The sequence below is a fragment of the Amblyraja radiata genome, chromosome 33 (genome assembly GCF_010909765.2).
Source record: "Amblyraja radiata isolate CabotCenter1 chromosome 33, sAmbRad1.1.pri, whole genome shotgun sequence".
NCBI classification, from domain to species: domain Eukaryota; kingdom Metazoa; phylum Chordata; class Chondrichthyes; order Rajiformes; family Rajidae; genus Amblyraja; species Amblyraja radiata.
Genome location: NC_045988.1, coordinates 11,337,404 through 11,359,441, shown reverse-complemented (window position 1 = coordinate 11,359,441; position 22,038 = coordinate 11,337,404). Strand labels below are relative to the sequence as shown.

Below are 22,038 nucleotides of genomic sequence, written 5' to 3'. Positions count from 1 at the left end.
GGGGTTTCTTCCTTTTGTTTTCCTTTTTATCTTTGTGGTTTTTTCTACATATATGTTTTCTTTTAAACATTTAACTATATTTACATAGAGACCGGGAGGTCTATATTCAATATGTATTTTGACACTGGACTCATATTAAGGTTATACCTGTTATTAATGTAATCCTGATCCCTATGTATCAATATAATTGTTATGTTTATCATATATCTTCTTTTTTGGTTTTGTTTTTTGGAAAAAAAACGAATAAAAAGATTTTAAAAGAAAGAAAGAAATAGGGAAGTAAGGTTTTCAACACCTTTCCAGTCCTGGAGAATATAAAATAGAATAAGTATGAATAGTCCCCATACTTTGAGGTTGCAAAGTTTATTTCATATCCACAGAATTCCAAAGTGCCTCCCAAGACCATTACAAGAACTTGGAACACCCAGGAATGGTGGAGATTACAAAAAGAGGTGGACACTGCCTGGTCCATCATGGGTACTGACCTCCCCACCATCATAGGGATTTATAGGAGGCGCTGTTTCAAAAAAGTAGCCAGCATCACTAAGGACACACTCCACACTGACCATACTCTCATTTCACTCCTACCATTGGGCAGAAGGTATAGGACTCTGAAAACGTGACACCAGGTTCAGGAACAGATTCTTCCAAACAATCATTAGGCTTTGAACACTACAAACTCCAACTGAACTATGAACTGTCTTGTTTAAGAAAGAACTGCAGATACTGGCAAAATCGAAGGTAGACAAAAATGCTGGAGAAACTCAGCAGGTGAGGCAGCATCTATGGAACGAAGGAATAGGTGACGTTTCGGGTCGAGACCCTTCTTCAGACCTGTCTTGGTTGTGCTAGCGACTTTGGATTTTCATTTTGTTTTGCACTAATATTGGATTTTTAAAAATGTATTGAACTTATTTATGTTTATTATATTGAGTACTGTATTTACAGACCTGTCATGTTGCTTTAAGTAAGAATTTCATTGTTCCGTTTTTGGACAGCTGACAATTAAACACTCTTGACTTGACAAATTTTAAACCAGTTCATGTAAGAAGATATCAAGTGCTGGAGAAACTCAACGGGTCAGGCAGAATTTCTGGATGGAATGAACAGATGATGTTTCAGATCTGAATCTGTCTTCAGATTGATGGACTAAGGGTGGAGAAAGCTGGAAAAAAGAGGTAGAGGTGGTAAAAAATCCTGGTAATAGCTGGATACAGGTTGGGAGGGGGGGGGGGGAGGCAGGTGTTGCCCCATCCCTACCTCTCTTATGCTTTCTCCCCATTACTGCATCAGCCTGAAGAAGGGTCTCGACCCAAAACATTGCCGTATGTCCATTTCCCTCCACCAATGCTGCCTGGCCCATTGAGTTTCTCCAGCACTTTGTTTTTTGAGCAAGATTCCAGCATCTAAAGTCTTTTGTGTCTCTATTTTGATGGCAGGCTTGAGTAACAATGTGAATAGAAGATATTGTTTGAATCTCACACAAACGCTCGTTATTCCCATGGAAGCCCCATCCTGAGTGCACAACTGACCGGTCATTCTCATTTACTTACAGTTGAAAACCTTGCTAATTCAAGAGTTTCAGGAAAACATAATAATCCACTGGACTGGCCTTGACATGGTGTACATCAGACTGGGACATCTGCGAGATCTGGCAGAACTATATGTCGTGGAAGCCAAGGTAACTACCCAGGCAGATTGGGGAACATCTATTGCAATACAGAGGGCGAGAATAAAGAGTGTTGTGATCTTATAGCCCTTATCATCCCCACCCCTCACCTTGTGGAACTTTCCATTTCAGGGTCTTCTGTCTGGAGATGTCTATCATTTTGGTGATTACCAGTTAACCAGGAGCCAGCACACCAACCTCTTTCATGGCTCACCAGATTCAACCATCAGGACCATGCTCCCTCTTATTAAGCAACTAATAAACCTTTTGAAGACTGACAGAAACATTATTCATTCTCCAGCCACTCTTCCTTCTGTATCAAACAAAGGTTGGACATTTCAGTTTCCATTGATACTCACTTCTTCACCTTCGTCCCTGGTGTGTGTGGGATTGTGTTTATGTGCGAGGATCGCTGTTCGGTACAGACTCGGTGGGCCGAAGGGCCTGTTTCAGTCCTGTATCTCTGAACTAAACTACAGCAGGAGGAGCGACCCCATAGTAATCAGACAGCACTATCTCTTTAAGAACGCAAGCTGTTGTTTCCAGTGTTGTAGGCCATTGAAATTGCTTCAGTCATCATTTGTTCAATAATTATTAAACTATGTAACAGCCTTTAGTATTTTTAGCTTGCAGTAACAAAAATACATTTTTAGCTGCTGAAAGAGCTACAAGAAATGATAAGAAATTATAACGAGGGTTATCGGTACAGGTGTTTAGTAAGTGAGTGTGTTTGTGGAGCGCAAAGCCAAACTCCAACAATACCACAACAAGCTATGGTCCACTTCATTCCTTCAATGACGGCCAAAAATGTAATCCCTTTCCATTCCAGTGCCTGTGTTGCCGCTCCTATTTCAGTCCCCTTCCTGACAATCCTAATCCATGAAATGCTGCCTTAAAAATGCAGTGCTTGACAACAGCTACTGTATATATAGTTTCTGAAACTTATTAAAATGGAGTGAGAAAACATTGTTTTAAGCAGCAAGAAAAGTGAACACGTCCTGCTTCATGGCATTTTATATCTCGAATTCACCTGCCAACCTGCTTAACTTTGGGATGTGGGAGACAACCAGAGCACATGGAAGAATGTATCAAAGGTATCAAAGGTATTTTATTGGTCACATTCACATACACCTAGGTGTAGTGAAGTGAAATGCTTCTTGCCATTTTGCAGCACATAAAAAAGAATACAGACATAACATTAATAAGAGTTTTAAACATAAAGAACATCCCCCCACAATGGTTCCCATTATGAGGGAAGGCACAAAGTCCAGTCCCCAATCCCAGTTCACCCATAGTCGGGCCTATTGAGGCCTCCACAGTTGCCTCTACGGAGGCCCGATGTTCCAGGCCGTTCTCGCCGGGTGATGTTGCTCCGGTCGGGAGAGTCCTCTCAGCGGCTTGGGAACTCTGGAACGGCTGCTTCCGTACTGGAGGCCGCAGCTTCCAAAGCCAACAAGGCCGCGCCGGTTGGAGCTCCACAACTGGCGATCTGTAGTTGTAGTTCTACAACTTACAGACTCCAAGCAGACAATACCAGAGGTCAGGATCGAACCCTGATCACAGCACAGCTCCCTGTACCGCTGAGCGACTCCCAGCTATTCAAAGCAATGAATAGTGCTCAATGAGCTAAAATAATGTAGACAAGTCCTTCCTTCTATTTTGTTGACAACTTAAAAAAGGTTTATTCTGCTTTAAAATGCGCAATATTTGCTTTTAAACAGGTCCTGTTGTCGGTGGTAGCTCACAAGCTGGGCTGCTACCATATCCAGAGCTTCCCGAAGTTCCTGTGAGATTCCTCGCTGCGGCTCCTGAAACACCGGCCTCTGGATCATCTCCGATACATGATGACGTGCTTGCAGAGAGGCAAGCGCTAATCAGGTGAGCATTCTTCACAGGAGCAGCCTGATAGAATTTTTAAAAAGGAGACTCCAAGGGAAGAATTTTGGACTCCATAAATTCCCCACCATTTTTGGAGGGAGTGAGCATTAAGATAGAAATGAGAATGCAGTGGACTAGTACTTTGATTCATGAAATTGGAGGAAAGAGGGCCATTTTGTGGTGAACCACTGATGCCACAGAGTCATACAACATGGACACAGGCCATTCGGCCCATCGCGTCCACGCCAACCATCACATACCCATTTACACTAGTCCAATTTTACCCCCACCCACCCACTTTCCCATAAAGTTAAGTTACACAAATCACATTTTATTCCCACCACATTTCAATAAACTTTCCATAGATTTTACTGCTCATCTACACACCAGCAATTTGCAGCGGCCGATTGCTGGTGTACGTACTCACATGTCTTTGGGCTGTGGGAGGAAACTGGAGCACTTTGGAGGAACGCAGAATGAAGGTGCAAACTCCACACAGGCAGCACCGCAGGAATGAACCTGTTTCACTCTAGCTCTAAGGCAGCTGTTCTTCTCGCTGTGCCACTGTGGTATGCTGGGGTATGTTGTTTGTGGACCTAAAGATCTTTTCATTTGTGGGAAAGGGGGCTAAAGTGTGTTGAAAACCCATCTAACATCAGCACCAGAGCGATCTAATCAAATCCTATTGGAATCAACCTTGGGTGTTGCTAACAAAGGCAAACAATGTTTTACAATGAAGATAGACACAAAAAGCTGGAGTAACTCAACAGGTCAGGCAGCATCTTTGGAGAAAAGGAACAGGTGACGTTTTGGGTCGAGACCCTTTTCAGGCTGAGTCAGGGGAAAGGGAAACGAGAGATATAGACGGTCATATAGAGAGAGATATAGAACAAATAAATGAAAGATGTGCAAAAAGTAATGCCGATCAAAAAAAGGTTGAGCCCACAATGGTCTATTGTTGGCTGTGGGTTATGTGATAACCAGTTATACAGACAGTGAAACGCAACAGAATGACAGTGAAGCTAGTATGATGACTAGGCTGGGGGAGGGATGGAGAGAGAGGGGTTGCAAGGGTTACTTGAAATTCGAGAAATAAATATTCATACCATTGGGTTGTACACTGCCCAAGCAAAATATGAGGTGTTATTCCTCCAATTTGCATATGGACTTTTGCCATGGAGTCAAAGACTTGGAAATGCCCTGTCTGAAGAAGGGTCTCAACCCGAAATGTCACCCATTCCTTCTCTCCAGAGATGCTGCCTGTCCCGCTGAGTTACTCCAGCATCTATCCCGGAACTCCTTGTCGGTCACATTTGGACCCCTCTTCGTAATCTGACATCTCTTCCAGTTACATGCCAGTGAGATTAAGTAGCAACTATCCCCACTTCTTGGTGCCATTCCTTTCATTTTACATGATATTTTTTCTATTTTTGTTCCTTTTAATCCCTGCGGCATTGTAAGATTTCACATTGAGAAGCATGCATCCGAGGCAGTCCAGTTGGAGATCACCTTGATATCAGATGAAGTGAAGAAAATTTGCCAGGTGCTAGAAGAGGTATGTGAGTGATAGAGAGCACCAGACACACACAGACCACACACAGGAAGTTTCTTTTCTTGACAAATTCAAAAAAATTCTCTCACTGAAGAATTGTGGGCCTACAACACAAGATCCCAGCAATGATGGGGAGCATTTAAATGGACAGGGTATGCTAATCGTGCCCATCGTAAGGCGCAGAAACCTGCAGGCTGGTGGATAACGATATGAATTTGTTCATTTATTTATTGGTTTATTATTGTCATGTGTACCGAGAAAGAGTGAAAAGGTTTGTCTGCTATCCAGTCATACCGTACGATACATGCGTACAACCAAAACATGCACAAGTACAACAGTTAGAGCAAAGAGAAGAACACCAGAGTGCAAAATATAGTGTTAGAACATTACAGTGTTACAGTTACAGAGAAAGTGCAAATGAAAAAAAAGTGCATGGTCCATAATGTGGTAGGTTGGAATATCAGGACTAGAGCATTGCTTTGGAGAGGTCTGTTCAGTAAGGAAGATGTTGTTCCTGAATCTGGTGTTACGTCCTTTCAAGCTTCTGCCTGATGAGAAAGCTGAGCAGAGAAACTGACGGGGGTGAAAGTGGTTCTTAATTAAGTTAGTGGCTTTTCCAAAGTAGTGTGAAATGTAGATAGAGTTGATGGGTGAGGGGGGGAGGAGGGGGGGTGGGGTGGGAGGATGGGGGGGGGGGGTGGGGGGGTGGGGGGTGAAGAGAGCTGGTTTGTGTGTAGTACAGCGAGTTACATCGTAGCTATAAATAATATGCATGCTGATAAGTGTACAAAGCATTGAAAGAAGTTTTTTTGCTGTTCGATTAGTTGCAGGAGGAAGAGGATAGCGGAAAATCAGACCGGATGCAGAAACTGCTGATGGATTTGATGGAACAACGTCGAAAATCAGTGCAGGCATTGCATGACCAACATGCTGTGGATCTAATGGAAGTTGGGCTTGACCCTAAACTGGCGATGCCCAAAAACATCCTAGAAATGGAGAAAGACATAATTAGCGGATTGAAGCTGTTGATCACTGATTTCCAAAAATTCTATGGAAAGATTGAGCACAAACAGGTCAAATCAAATGACCAATTGTCAAAAAATTCAGATTGTGTCCGAGTTAACCATGCAAAACATTTTTTTATAAAGATTATTTATTTAACATATATAATTTACCTAAAAAAAAATGTAAAACAATATTAGATCATTAAAAATATTAAGGTAAACACTGATTTAAAACATATTTTGACCTCCTTTGAAGGTTTCCCTACCATTGGAGACAAGCGAGAGCTGTGTGCAAAACCCTGTTGCACATTTGGTTGACAAGGAGGCCTGCTTCACGTATCACTCACTCCCACCTCTGCAAAGTTGCGAATTGTCACTGGAAGCCTCAATGTTAGTGACGCAGGATATCAGGAAACTCATCAGAGTATATACAAAAATAGATATCTACAGTAGGTTACAGGTACAGTTGCACACACACAGACCTATGTTTACTTCATATTTTTCCCTGTGAATGCTCAAAACTAATTCTCAGACTTTTTAAACTTGTTTAAAGTGACGTTTATGTTCTCAGAAGCAGAGCAGAGCCTGGGCTCCCATTAGCCAAAACTGGCATCCAATAGAACCTGCCTGGCCTTCGACTATAGAAGCTCACAGCACTTCCTGTATCAGATGGGAACCTTTTATACCCAGAGAGTGGCGAGTACCTGGAATACACATCTATCCTGTAATCTTGTAGACTACAGGAAATCTTTTCCCATATCAAAGAGAGATAAAAGTAGAGGACATGGATTTAGGTTAAAGGGCAAGATATTTGAAGTCGATCAGAAGGGAATCTTTTATAACCCGAGTAGTGAGTACTTGGAATGCACTGCCTGAGAGAATGGTGGAAGCAGAGGCACTGAGAATAAGGCTTTGGACAGGCACTGAAGCAAAGAAGGTTTACGGACCAAGTGCTGGATGGGACTAATACAGATAGATGGACACTGGTTTGTGTGGATGTGGTGTGGGCCGAATGGCCTGTTTTATAAGAATAATAATAATATCTTTTATTGTCATTGCACATCAGTGCAACGAGATTTAGTATGCAGCTTCCAACCAATGTAAAAAAAATAAAAAATAAAAATAAACTGTGCGACGTGACCATCCGAGGGAGACAGTCCAGGGGGGATGGGGGGCACTCAGCAGGGCCAGTTCAGAGCCGCTATAGTTCTGGGAATAAAGCTGTTCCTGAGTCTGGAGGTTCGGGCGTAGAAGGCCTTGTAACGTCTGCCGGAGGGAAGTAGTTCAAACAGTCCATTACAAGGGTGTGAGGAGTCTTTATGGATGCTGACGGCCTTCCTGAGGCACCGTGTGTGGTAGATGCCCTCCAAGGCTGGTAGCTGTGTCCCAATAATCCTCTGCGCTCTGTGGACGACGCGCTGTCTGATCCTGAGTGGTTGGCCTTTCATGTTGTCCTCTTCAATCCCAGATGCAGAATTTAGATGAAGCTGTTGGCAAACCTCTCAGCAAACAAGACTGTCCCTCGGGTGAACGGACAGCATCTACAGTTGGGAGGTATCTGCAGGAGGAACATGTAAGAAGACTCTCAAATCTCCTCAGGCTGCAGAGGGAAGAGAGAAACCAACAGATAATGCCAGTGGGAAATCCACATGTAAGAACGAGCCTCACCTAAAGATGCACTCCCTCCACAAATCATCTTTAATCACGTTTAGTAGAGGCAGAGAACAGTGCAGCACGGGTGCAGGCCCTTTGGCCCACAATGTCTGTGGTGAACATGAGGCCAACTTAAAATAATATCCTCTGCCTGCACATGATCCATATCCATCCTGTTCTCGAGTCTTTGATATTTCCTCCATGGGGGGGGGGAAAGATTCTGGGTGTCTGCCCTGTTCATGCCTCACATTATTTTATTAACTTCTTTAAGGCTTGGCGTCCAACGTGCCAGAAAATATAATCCAAGGTTAGTCAAACCTATCCTTACAGCTAATATTCTCCAATCCAGACAGTGTCCTGGTAAAAGGTACACAAAATTGCTGGGGAAACTCAGCGGGTGCAGCAGCATCTATGGAGCGAAGGAAATAGGCGACGTTTCGGGCCGAAACCCTTCTTCAGACCTGTGTCCTGGTAAACTTCTCCTGTGCCCTCTTCACATCCTTCCTGTAATGTAGCCACCAAAACTGCACACAATACCTCACATATGGCCTTACCAACATTTTATAAATCTACATAGATATTGCCTGCGTACAGGAGCAAACAGTGAGGTGAGATGGGCAAGTGTTTAATAACTGAGTTTTGTTCTAACTGTAGGAAGAAAATGAAGATGTGTCTATGACGCAGACATTAAGTCGAGAGGATTCAGCAGCGCAGTCAAACAAACACAACGCGGACCTGCAGAGAGAGCTTGCCCTACAGTACAAGGAGCGTCAGGACCTTGTAGAGGAACAGGTGATACTTCATGAGCATTAAATGGAAAATGTAGGTTTTAAACAACTGACTCCAATTTCTTCAGAATCCTGATGATAGTTTCAGGAAATGTGATTGCAAATGGCACTCGGGTTAATCGACAAAAGATTCTACTGATGCTGCAAAAAAATCAAGAGGAATTCCGGACCAGTTCCTTGCCCAGTCGAATATTGTCTTATTGGGATTTTTGATTTTGAAAGAGATCTGAATTATTGAATGAACAAGATATCTTTTCAATGTATCTCAACATATTTTGATGTTGAGCTTTAGTGATGGGACCATGAATGTTCCAAAATAGTGCCTTCACAGTTACGAGGGGAATTGTTGGAACTGGTGCAGGTTGCCTCGTTCAATGCGGTGAAGCTTTCAAAACACTCTGGGGAAGAGAAGGGTAGAGAATGAAGTAGCACGAGGTGCAACCTATTTTGCTCATAAGGTTGCACGTTACTGGAGCTGACTACTGAAGCAGTGTAAATACCTTAAGCAAGATAACCAGAGGGAGAAGGAATAGAGAGTTATCGTGAAGCCATGCTGTGGGTTGGGTTGCATCAGCCATTCTGTTCTTTGATCTTCTGTTTCTCCGGCATTTTCAGTTGCGATTGCAGGAGGAACAGGCGATCAGGCAAGCAAGGACAGGAGATGGGAAAGGTGACATTGGAACTGTGGTTTGCCTTATCCAATTGTTACGTCACCTGCGGCAGTACATTCTCCTGGATCAGAGTCTAAAAAGGCAGCAGCAGGAATGCAGGGAAGCATCGCACTGTTGTGTGGAGGTTTGTACATCTTCCTCGTTCTTGATGTCCAAAGATTTTATTATTATATACAAATAAAACAGGAAATACTCAACAGGCAAGGCTGCTTCCATGGAAGAGAAACAGAGCTGTCATTTCAGATTCAAAAATCTGAATGATGAAAAGATCTGATGAAGAGAAGACAAGATGGCTGTTTAATTTTGCAAGTATGTTTTCTTTAGCCGTGACTAGTCCCATGCTTTTCTAGTTACCGTTTCTCATTTTAACCTCCATTAACTTGACGTTATACACACCTGTGGTCCCCACAACCTGTCTCTGCCATTTACAATGGTCCCTGGCTGATTTCAGAATGTATTGGGTGGCATGGGTGTGGCGGGCCAGAGGACATGTTTCCTTGCTCTACAAATCTCTAACTCTGTGGTTAAAACAAATGAATGACGGCATGCATTCTGACTTGTGTTGCAGCAATGGTTGGCAGAGGATGATGACGCTGACATGAAACCCTTGCGCAACCAAGCAGAAGGCCAACATCTAGCTTTGATGGACCTGAAATCTGTCATTGCCTTACTGGAACTAAGAGAGAAAAAGCTTCAGGAATTTGCTGATAGCTTAAAATCATTCACCTCTGACAAGGTTGGTAATGTGAAAATATTTGTGTCATCTATTGATATACCGGCACTCTGGCATTTTCTCAATCTCTTCCGGAATTAGAGAAATTTGCTAACGAAACTTCACATTTAACACTTCCTTCAAGTTGACTGAAAAATATTTCAACCAAACCACCTTAGACAGAAGATAAAATGTACAGCATAGAAACAGGCCCTGCGGACTCTACATAGTGCCGTTAATATAATCTCCTCTGCCTGCACGTGATTATGTCTCTCCATTCCCTGTCCAATCCAAAATCCTCTTAAATGCTACCATCATATCTGCCTCCACCACTGCTCCTGGCAGCGCGTTCCAGGCACCCACCACTCTCAAAATGTAAAATAAAAACTTGCACTGCACTACTCCCTTGAACATTGCCACTTTTGGGGAGCTGTGGACTACAAGATCCCTCTGCACATCAATGTTGTTAAGGGTCATGCCATTAACCATATACTTTCTCTTTACATTCGACCTCTCAAAGTGCAACACCTCACACTTGCTCAGCTTAAACTCCATCTGTCATTTCACTTCCCTATCCTTGTGTGTCAGTGACATTCAAGTGTACTAGAGTCTGAATAGCATACCTATGGGCTCGAATATTTTATGATCTTATAGAATCATTTGTTAAAACAAAGACTTGGTGGTAGACTGATTATGGGCCTTTGCTATGTGGGGAACATGGATCGGATTGGTTTCGAGAGACATGAGCCAAATGCAGGCAGGTGGGACTATTGCAGATGGGGCATGGTGGTTGGCGAGGGCAAGTTGGTCTGAAGGGCTTGTTCCCACACTGCGTGACTCTGACTTGATCAAAGCTTCAAGTCTGTCATCATCTATTACTGTTATACAGTGTGTTGAAGAAGCTGAACACATGGTGACTGAACTGAAGGAATTCCGACAGGCAAGGATGAAGGAACTACAGGAGCAACTGCAAAATATTAATGAGAAGAGATGTCGGGAGCAAAAAATAAGAGAAATGGCTGTCAAAGAAGAGGTTTGTGATTATTACAAAAAGAGCATTTAATATTGCAGATCATATTGCAGATAATGCAATATATCAGATTTTCGTGCTACCCTGATTTAATCTACATTCTACATTTAATTTACATTCATACAGCTATCATTCCTTGGGTATGCAGAATTTTACTGTGACTTGTCACATGTGACAATAAAGTATTCATTCAATCATGTTTGGCACCAACATCGTGGGCCGAAGGGCCTGTTCCTACACTGTACTGTTGTGTGAACACATTTAACACAGTAAAACATCTCAAGATCTTTCCTCAGACCATCATCAAACAAAATCTGCAGCTAAAATGGAGAAATTGCCCACAGTATAAATCTTCAGTTTATATATATTTTTCATTTCCCTGTGGATTGATCACTGTGTAGATTGAGGAACTTGAAGCCAGTCTAGCAAAGGAAGACAAGATAGCTGAAGAGATCATCGCACACGAACTTCTGAAGAAGAAGCAACGGCAGAACCTGAGGATGATGGAGGAAGAAACCAAATTTCAAGACCAACTGGAACGAGGGGAACTGATGCTTCAACTCAGAGAGGTAACGTTCTGTCAATATGATAAATTCACAACATTTTTAAATGATGATCCTGCACTGTTACAAGTCCATCTATACTATGATGATATGGCTAATCCCTTAATACATTGTTCTTTTAGTACTCAAGTATTTGGCTTGATAATAATCTAGATAGGTTTAAGGCAAAATGACCAAAGTTGTAGTGGGTGTTTTTTCTTTACATAGAGGTTGGAGGGTGCCTGGGGCGTGCTGCTCGGGGCAATGGTGAAGACATATACGATGATGGCGTTTAAGAGGCTTTCAGATAGGCACGTGGATATGCAGGGAATGGAGGAGTATGGATCATGAGCAGATTAGTTTAGCCTTGCATCATGTTCGGCAAGGACATTGTGGGCCAAAAGGCCTGCTCCCATTCTGTTATGTTCTGCGCTCTCTGTTTTGTTATAGAATATTACAGGTTACATGAGACTTCAAGCCCTGTTCATCCAAACAATGTCATGGATTTCTCCCCATTTTCCAGTCGGATTTCTAGAACCTATAATACTCTTGACATCCAAAATGCACCTTGAAAATGCTCAATAATGGTGTGACCGCAGGTCTCTGACAGAGAATCCTAAAGATTTTTGTCCCTCTCAAAAGAAAATGATCTTGCTCCCATTTCTAAATGGTGAATCTCTTACTTTGAGTTCCCTTATTGGAGACTCTCGTGTTCATAGATACAATGTCACTGCAGTCTTATGAGATCAATGAGATTACCTCTTACTTTTCTCAGCTCCAGTGGGCATAGCCAGTCCTATTCAGTCGCTCATCATTGAACATCCTTGCCAGCATAGGAATCTGATTGTTGAATCGATGTTTCACTGTCTCTGAGGTATAGACCAAACCTGTGTATAATTCATCAGGTTTAATAGAGGTAACATTTTCACGCAGAAGGTGGTGGGTGTATGGAACGTGCTGCTGGAGGAGGTAGTTGAGATACTTTTGGATATTAAGAAACATTTGGACAGATAAGTGGTTAGGACCACTTACATACCGGTAACATACCGGGGCGTCTGCTTAGGGGATGTGCCGACCAGCTGGCTCTGGTTCTGACAGACATTTTTAACATCTCCCTGAACCAGGCCATTGTTCCATCATGTTTCAAGACAGCCACCATCATACCAGTTCCCAAAAAGTCTACAATAACCTGCCTGAATGATTACCGCCCCGTAGCACTCACACCAATAATAATGAAGTGCTTTGAGAGGCTTATTAAGCAGCACATGGTCTCTAAACTCCCCTCCAGTTTTGACCCGTTCCAGTTTGCTTATCGCCCGAACCGCTCCACAGAGGATGCTATTTCCTCTGTAGTCCACCTGAGCCTACAACACCTGGAGGAGAGGAACACCCACGTGCGGATGCTGTTTGTTGATTTCAGCTCAGCATTTAACACGATAATCCCCCAGCATCTGGTGAGCAAACTGGCACCCCTAGGTTTCAATACCATACTATGCAACTGGATCCTGGATTTCCTTTCTGAAAGACCCCAGTCTGTGCGGGTGGGGAAGAACACCTCCTCGGTCATCACACTGAGCACCGGATCCCCTCAGGGCTGTGCCCTGAGTCCGCTGCTCTTCACATTGATGACACATGACTGTGTCGCCAGGTCCACTACTAACCATATCATCAAATACGCGGATGACACAACAGTAGTGGGCCTCATCCGCAATAACGACGACCAGGCATATAGAGAGGAGGTGAAACAGCTCGTGAGCTGGTGCAGCAGGAACAACCTTCTCCTAAATGTGAACAAAACCAAGGAGATTGTCGTCGATTTCAGAAGGAAAATTCAGCCCAGTCACACTCCACTTTGCATCAACAACTCAGCAGTGGAGCAGGTGAAAAAGATCAAGTTCCTGGGGGTGCATATAACGGACACCTTAAACTGGTCCACAAACATTACATCTCTGGCAAAACGGGCACAGCAGCGGTTGTACTTCCTCCGCAGGTTGAGAAGTTTACACCTCCACCCTCCCATCCTCGCCACTTTCTACAGAAGCACAATTGAGTCGGTCATGACCAGCTGCATCTCTACGTGGTGCGGCAGCTGTACAGCTGCGGACTGGAAGTGCCTTCAGAGAGTGGTGAGGACAGCGGAAAAAATCATTGGGACTTCTCTTCCTTCAATCATGGACATGGGGTACAAGCGCTGTCTGATTAGAGCTAAGGGCATTACCAGAGCCCCCACACACCCACAATTTGGACTGTTTATACTGCTTAACTCTGGGAGGAGGTACCGCAGCATGAAGAGCGGGACAACCAGGTTCTGCAACAGCTTCATCCCCCAGGCCATAAGATTACTGAACAATCAACAAAACCGAGGCTAGAACTTTTTAAATATCGACACTTTTTTAAAACTTTTTATATATATTTATTTTACAGAACCATGCACATGAGGCATTTTTATGGACGCACCTAGCACTTTTACTTTTACTATTTTACCTGATTGGAGAGTCAAATGCAACGAAATTTCGTTCAAGGTGCACTGTGTCTAGGTGTATATCTGAATGACAATAAAGTTTTCATTCATTCATTCATTAGGACAGGTTTAGAGGGATAGGGCCAAACACAGGCAGGTGGGACTAGTGTAGACGGGACATGTTGGCCAGTGTGAACAAGTTGGGCCGAGGGGCCTGTTTCCACGCTGTAAGACTCTATGTCTATGACCAGATTTTGACTCATCAAGGTTTCATACAATCTCAGCAAAATTTTCTTGTTCTTGGTCTTCCATTTCACATAATAGGATTGTTCTTAAACTGCCACTCGTGAATGGAAATTTCCCGAAGGAGTTAATGATTTGCCATTCTTCGTTAAGTTTAAAAAAACAACTATTTTCTTGCAGAAACTTATTAAAGAGCATAGTGAAAGGCTGCAGCTCCAGGAGAAGGGTCTTCAGCAGGAGATTGCACAGATTGAGAAGGATCTGGAGGTGAGGAGAAAGGGGAAAAGAGCCGACAGCCAACGAAGAATTGCAGAACAGAAAGTAGCGGAAGAGCAGAAGGAAGAGGCTAGACATTCGCAACAAGTCGAACAGGTTCTAAACGAAGGTATGAAGAGGGTGATTCAATCAGAAATGTGCACCACAAATGGAATGTGTTCCTCCTGGGATTTCATTGAAGTCAATGAGCTGGCTCTCTGGGGAATCTATGATGACAGTTTCTGAATAGCCCACCAGTTGCTGCTTGAGTAAGGTCCGAGCTGCACAATGTCTGCTCACAGCCCAGCAACCCCTCAAAGCTGCACCTTGGAAAGGACTGCAGGCTTCATCCCTTCCCTCACAACTTCCTTCAGTTCAATGGCCCTCTGGGATCTCTGCTCTCCTCCAATTCTGTCTTCTCAGGCACTTGTACTTCTTTTAATCTGCTTTTTCTCTGTCGCTGCAACAGAATAATTCTGCAACACTATGTTCTGTGCTTAGGGATGACATGAAATCATAAAAAGGTACAAAAAAAGAGTAGGAAGGAACTGCAGATGTTGGTTTAAACTGCAGACACAAAATGCTGGATTAACTCAGCGGAACAGGCAGCATCTCTGGAGAGAAGGAATGGGTGATGTTTCGGGTCGAGACCCTTCTTCAGACTGATCAAGGGTCTCGACCTGAAACGTCACCTATTCCTTCTCTCCAGAGATGCTGCCTGCCTGCTGAGTTACTCCAGCATTTTTTGTCTATCTATCTAGAAAAGACATGTTTCTATTTTATGATTTTGATATGTTATAATGAAACTATATTATTCTCTCTTTTACTCAGCCACCAAAACCTTTGAACAAATGGCAGGTTTTGTTGCATTGAATGTTCCAGTGCTCCTTCAAAGACCCAGAGCTACCTTGGGTAAGCATCATCCATGGCCAAGATGGCACTTGTTGTGCCAGTGATGTACAGGTCCTGCTCTTCTATTGAAGATGAACGCAAGATGTAAATGTCAAGATCATACTTAACATCTTCCTATATCTTGAACTTAGATTGTTGAGTAAAACTCAAAGTGTTAGAGTAACTCAGCAGGTCTGGCAGCATCTGCGGAGGGCATTTTGGGTTGGGGCACTTCTTCAGACTCAACACTGAATGTTGAATTTTTTCATACCTGTAGTGAAAGACTCTATCAAGATGGTTCTGCAGTCCCCACTCTTCAAACTCCTTTCGGAAATCAATGAACACCTGAAAGCAAATCCAGAGGCCAGGGTGGCTCCACAAGATAAAGATGATCAACGGGAAACTGATGAAGCCAAAGTCAACTATCAAGGTAGAGTGACTTGTTGATCAATCCGAGGCAACTTCCGATGAAATCACTTGTCTGCTCCACTCCTTTTGGTTGTCTATCACCATATCCCATTATTGCTTAACCAACTTTGACATTCCAACTTTTTCAAATCCCTCCATGGGTTTACATGGCCCATCAATTGTACAATTTTGTCCAATCCTACAATCCTCTAAGACATTGCTCCTCTTCCAGTTTTAGTCCTCTGAACATCTGTGATTTCAGGCACTTCATTAGTGGTGCCTGTGCCTTCGTCGACCAAGGCCCTGAGCTCATGATTTCCCAGTCTAAAGCTTTCCATCACTCTGCCTTCCTCAAAGGTGCTCCTTAAAACCTGTAGTGGCACAATGGATAGCACTCTTGTGGTTGAGCTACATATTCTGGGGTTAATTCCTGCTCCTGAAACCTGTATATAAAATTTTAGGCGGTCTCTCAGCTCATGTCGGAAGGGAATGCGTAGGAAGGAACTGCAGATTCTAGTTATCCATTCTGCCAGAGGGCTAACTTTCACATTAGATATTAATCTGATAATCACTTCACATGGACATTAAATCTCTCATGGTACCATTTAAGAGGAATAGTGGAATTATCCACAGTAGCCTGGCCAACATGTACCCTTCATCAAATATTCATACATTGGATCATTGCACCCTTGTGTGTGAGAGTTATTTGGCTGCCACATTTCTTTCGTTGCAAACAATGAAGGAAGAAATTTCATAAGGGCTTTGCTGAAGGCAAGACATTTGCAACATAGGAATCACTACACAGGCACAAACCTTTCCTTTTCACAATCTGCTCAAACATTTGGCCATCATTCCTAATATCTCTAATATTCATATTTTGTGGTTAGTTACCAAATTTTGTTTGCTAATTCATCTCTGAAATGCCTTGTTATGACAAAATTGTTGCAGAAGTAGCTATTGATTGAAAGAGGCACCATTCTGTTACAGGAATAGACATTGTGGATGCAGGGTGCACATGTGAAGGAAACCTGATGCCACTGGGCATTGAGAAGCTTTCTGGGAGTGAGCTAGATGTCTATCGTTTTGGGATCTTCATAGCACAGCTTGTGAAGAGAATAATCAATGTGAGTTCCAGCAGCTGTGATGACATTTGTGAGGAATTGGAATCTTGCACTCTCTCTTTCCTGAAGTCAAGTTTTATTCTTCCCTATGTTTTCTTTTTTAAGATCTTAAAGCCATGAAACATTTTAACTTCCCCCAGCATGCCTGCATCATTGTTTATGTTTACTATTACGCAAAATGGAGACAGCCAAGAGAGAATTTAATAATGTCTCCAGGATGTTGAAAATATTTGAAGATTAGCTACTGAAAGGCGTATTTACATTACTTGCCAATCTTTTGACTTGGATGGGAGCTAGTCTGCTTCCTAGAATGGCAGAATAAATACATGAGGAAAGATTAGGTGATTGGGCTTATCTTCACTAGAGTTGACAAGTATCTAATAGACACATTAAATTCTGACATGACATGGTAGCTTAGCTGTAGGGAGGATATTCCTAATGCGTAGGAAAGAACTGCAGATGCTGGTTTAAATTGAAGATAGACACACAATGCTGGAGTAACTCAGCAGAAGAGGCAGCATCTATGGAGAGAAGGAATGGGTGACGTTTCGGGTCAAAACCCTTCTTCAGACTGATGTCAGGGGAGTGGGCGGTACAGAGATAAAATGTAGTCGGAGACAGTAAGGCTGGTGGGAGAACTGGGAAGGGGGGAGGGGATGGAGAGAGATGGAAAACAAGGGCTACTTGAAGTTAGAGGTCAATGTTCATACCGCTGGGGTGTAAGCTACCCAAGGACAGAAAGGTCAGTGTGGGAAAGGGATATTCCTAATGACTGAAATTTCCCTCGGGAAATGGGATTTGTCCATCAGAACTAAGATCAGGAGAAATGTCCTTACCCAGAGAGTGGACAACCTGTGGAGCCAAGATTACATTTATTCTAGAAGTAGTATTTAGTTTAGAGACAGTGTGGAAATAGGCCCTTCGGTCCACGGAGTCCACGCCGACCATCGATCACCCGTACACTAGTTTAAGTTGTACACACTAGGGGCAAGTAACATACAAACCTGCATGTCCTTAGAAAGTGGAGGAAACCAGAGTAACTGGAGAAATCCCATGCAGAGAACATGCAAACTCCACACAGATAGCACCCGCAGTCAGGTTTGGACCCTGGTGCCGTGAGGCAGTAACTCTGTCGCTGTGCCACTGTGCCGCCCAATGACATTTCTTAATGTTAAAGAGATCAAGGGATATGGAGAAAAAGTGGGAAGTGAATACTGATTGCTTCAAAGAATGGAGCAGCCCCAAAGAGCCAAATGGACTTTCCCTGCTCTGATTTTAAATGTTTCTCCATTCAGATGTAACCCAACAGTACAGCCAAAGATGTACACTTTTACACCCACATGCTTACATAAACATGGAACATCTTACAAGTTTCTTTTCAGACAGCGACCAAGCCATCATTGGATATTTGAAACATAAGGCTATTCATTGAAACCAATAGTATAATAATGGGAGAGAAACACATCGCAGGCCCAGATTATATGTTACATTTGCCCCTTTACAACGAGCTGTCACTTATGTTTTATGGCATAAGAGTAACATTTTGTAATTTTTCCACAGGCCCCAGACATAAACCTACTTCTTGCCTCCAGTTTGCCCATGAACAATTATACACACAATACATTCCGGAATTCATTTTATTATCAGGTACAGTATGTAACATCAGTCCAGTACATTCTTAGGAAGGGTCGATACCTGTGCCTGTTCCTCAATGGGTCAATAATGCCCAGCGGCAAGGAACTGCTGCACTGAAGGATCCCATTCTTAGCTTTGTTAAAGGTCAGTATGCAGACTACTGAGAGAGACACCAGCCTCCAGATGGGCACAAGCTCCTCTCGGGGTCAATGATGTCACGAGTTCACATGAATGGTAACCATGGCGCCCTAATGAAAAGAACCATCTTGATGTGTCATTTGTTCAAGGAGCCACTTCCTTGAGATGATGAAGTGACCTCCATCCAATGATAGCACATGAGAGTGAGCACAGTGACACCAAGCCCAATAGAGACAACAAACTTGAAGTTGCCTCCAACAGATCAAACAGCATCAGCCCCCATAGTTTATCACTTCAAATGCTGAGGGAAGACAGACCAAATTTCCACAAGTTTGATCAGATGAAGATCCCAAATGCATCCAGCAATTGGGTTTTAGATAAACTTCACTCGTGTCCCACAGAAAATTGTAGTGGCGTGCAAAGGGAATTTCCAGATCAATGTATCTTCACTACATAGAACATAAAACAGCACAGCACTGGAACAACCCTTCAGCCCACAATGTCTGGGCTAAACATGATGTTAAGATAAACTAATCTCATCTGCCCGCTCATGATCCATATCCCATAATGTGGCAAAGTGAAGCAACCACTCATTGTGAAAAGGTCCCTTCTGTACTTTGGTTCCAACCTTAGACTAACCTCAACCTCTGGTATCGGAATAATGAAAATTTTGTTTTTAACATTGCTCTCTCTATTCGAGCTTCAGAACAATATTTACAGCATCTTCTGTTTTCATTGCATAAGGACTAGAATTGTTTCCATTCTGTTTTATCGCTTGGGACATTATAACAAGACTTCTGTATTCCAGCATTCTCGGAAAGAGCTGTTTATTCGACGCCAACAACTGACATCGGTGGGTGACTTCTCCCTCCTCCTGGTTCACTGTTTGGCTCACATTGCTGCGGGTGAGCTGAGGGATGATTCCAATCCTCTCTACCTCAAGTTTTTCCACCAGGTACGGCAACAAAATTATATTACAGCCAGACTTAAAACTTAGTTTGGTCAGCCCCTCAACAGATTAGAATTACAAACGTACTGTGTTATTATCCTAGGCACTGAGAGGCATCTTCAAGGAAACATTCTTTCTGCGACTCTGTGTTTCGCCTGCTTTACGTACACATGTTGACCTACTCCAAAATGAAGACTGCCCAGAAGTTCATTTAGAAGCAATTCCTGATTTACTGAATGTCAAACTGAGAGACACAGAATCTCTGACTGTTGCTGGAGAGGTAATATTTACCCATTTAATGTGTTTTATGTCAAGGATTAACAGTAGTGTCATAGAACAGTATAGCACAGGACTCTACAACCCTTAATGTCTGTACCGAACTCAATACCAAGGTAAACAATTCTCATCAGCCTGCACGTGATCCATATCCCTCCATTCTCTGCATATCTGTCATGACTCCCAAAGATTATGGAGATTTAGGGTTCTAAAGCAGCTCGATAAAAGAATATAAGACCGAATATAGCACCTTGCCATCTTCATTAAAGACATTGCAAAGCCTTCTGCACTGGATGAATTATTTCAAAGTGAGCAACTGTTATGAGGACTAACATAGAGCATAACAAGATTTCACAAATAGCAAAGAGATGAATGATTTTTGTTTCTGCAATTGGCATTGTGACTGAGAAATAAATGTATGTGATCACACTGTACAAAACTGTCCCATTACAAACTCGGACATAAATATAATCCCCAGTTTAATTGTAAAGTATGTTAGCTCTATGGGTTTTTAACCACGAACAAAGTCCATTACAGAATGTGTGGATAGTTACAGTCGAGGTACATGCAGCTTAAGGGCTATGAGGAGGGTGCACAAAATTGCACTGACATGGACATTCACACATGACATTTAAGAAAGTGTGTGTATTTATTCAAGGCCTTATTCTCCCTAACTTTCTACATCCACTTGCAGCTCAGTCACATATCACATCCTGTAAAGCGATGACAACCTTAAAGCAACAACAAATATCCACAACAAATACGGTGGAGACACGAGAAACTGAAGATACTGGAATCTTGAGCAAAACACAAAGTGCTGGAAGACCTCAGCAAGTCAGACAGCATCTTTGGAGCGAAATGGACAAATTATGTTTTAGCCATCCCAAAATTCCCTTCACAAATGTATAGGATGGAACTGCAGATGCTGGTTTACACCGAAGATAGACACAAAAGGCTGGGGTAACTCAACGGGAAAGGCAGCATCTCTGGATAGAAGGAATGGATGACGTTTCGAGTCAAGACCCTTCAAGGGTCTCTCACCGAAATGTCACCCATTCCTTCTATCCAGAAATGCTGCCAGTCCCGCTGATTTACTCCAGCCTTTTGTGTCTGTCTCCATCCGCAAATGCTGCCTGACATGTTGAGTTCTTCCAGCACTTTGTGTTTTGCAATAATAATCACTACTTGGTAATGGTAGAAAATCTTGCAAACAACTCCTGATGTTTCCAAAAACCAGACACTTGTTAAAGCAAGTAGATGGAATACAGTAATCGCACAGATTAACGCTTCTAGAAAAGATCTGTAAATTAGTTCAGGATTGCCTAATTTAGATGCTGACTGCGAGGAAAGAGTTTGGCACTGATTTCTAACTGGAAAAACTTGCATACTTTTCTATACCTTCAGCAGGAAAGAGAAACCAGAGACGACAACAGAGTTTCAACCCAACCAAACCAGCAAGGTGAAAAGACGAATGAAGGACAACATAAAATAGAGAAAAACAATGAGTGAATGTACAACTGCACTCACCGACAGCTGGGTCTTATTGCTATAAAGACATGAATGTTCAGTGAATAACCCGCAGATTTTGCCAAATGATTAAAATTAAAATTCCAAGGTGGCACGATGGGGCAGCGGTAGAGCTGCTGCCTTCCAAGAGCATCTTAACCATGAGTTGTAATCCGTTCATTCCTTCTACTATTCCCTTCTCTGGAGCCTTATTTTAAGAATTGATTCATATTAATAGACTACTGTATACTAATCATTGGTCTGGAGCAGAGGTTCAGTAACTCCAGTCTGCCCAGCCCCATCCCACAACACCACAGTTTACCACTTACGCATTGAATGAAAACTTTTTTAAAATATAATTGTCCACCCCCAGTTTGAAAATTTAAGGTTCAAAGAATTTGTCCTTCTGGAGGCAACTGCCGGGTTTAAACAGTATAATTAATTATAGTAACTCTTGGATAGAAAATTGCAGCCATTACCTCCCAATTATGTATTCCCATTCCTTAAATACAAAATAAACAAACGTAAGGCTATGTTTTGGTCATTGGAAGCTTATTTGTGATGAGCAACTGTAAGATCAGGCATTTTCCACATTACAGCAGGTTAAGTAATGGAAATGCACTCTTCTGGAATTCACAAAACACCACCAAGAAAGC

At 42.7% G+C, this 22,038-nt stretch overlaps 1 protein-coding gene across 1 annotated transcript in view; it reads left to right on the top strand.

Annotated features, from left to right (window-relative positions):
* LOC116991160 overlaps positions 1-22,038 on the top strand; it is a 58,364-nt gene extending 36,326 nt beyond the window's left edge. The window contains exons 24-43 of the mRNA XM_033049530.1: positions 1,556-1,681; positions 1,802-1,997; positions 3,391-3,547; positions 5,009-5,102; positions 5,924-6,172; positions 6,360-6,563; positions 7,572-7,754; positions 8,411-8,548; positions 9,160-9,339; positions 9,784-9,951; positions 10,817-10,960; positions 11,359-11,526; positions 14,384-14,588; positions 15,290-15,370; positions 15,627-15,779; positions 16,745-16,881; positions 18,439-18,525; positions 19,460-19,606; positions 19,704-19,880; positions 21,281-22,038. Coding sequence (XP_032905421.1) covers positions 1,556-1,681; positions 1,802-1,997; positions 3,391-3,547; positions 5,009-5,102; positions 5,924-6,172; positions 6,360-6,563; positions 7,572-7,754; positions 8,411-8,548; positions 9,160-9,339; positions 9,784-9,951; positions 10,817-10,960; positions 11,359-11,526; positions 14,384-14,588; positions 15,290-15,370; positions 15,627-15,779; positions 16,745-16,881; positions 18,439-18,525; positions 19,460-19,606; positions 19,704-19,880; positions 21,281-21,385 — 3,099 coding nt within the window. The 3' untranslated portion in view covers positions 21,386-22,038. The remainder of the gene's footprint in view (positions 1-1,555; positions 1,682-1,801; positions 1,998-3,390; positions 3,548-5,008; positions 5,103-5,923; positions 6,173-6,359; positions 6,564-7,571; positions 7,755-8,410; positions 8,549-9,159; positions 9,340-9,783; positions 9,952-10,816; positions 10,961-11,358; positions 11,527-14,383; positions 14,589-15,289; positions 15,371-15,626; positions 15,780-16,744; positions 16,882-18,438; positions 18,526-19,459; positions 19,607-19,703; positions 19,881-21,280) is intronic.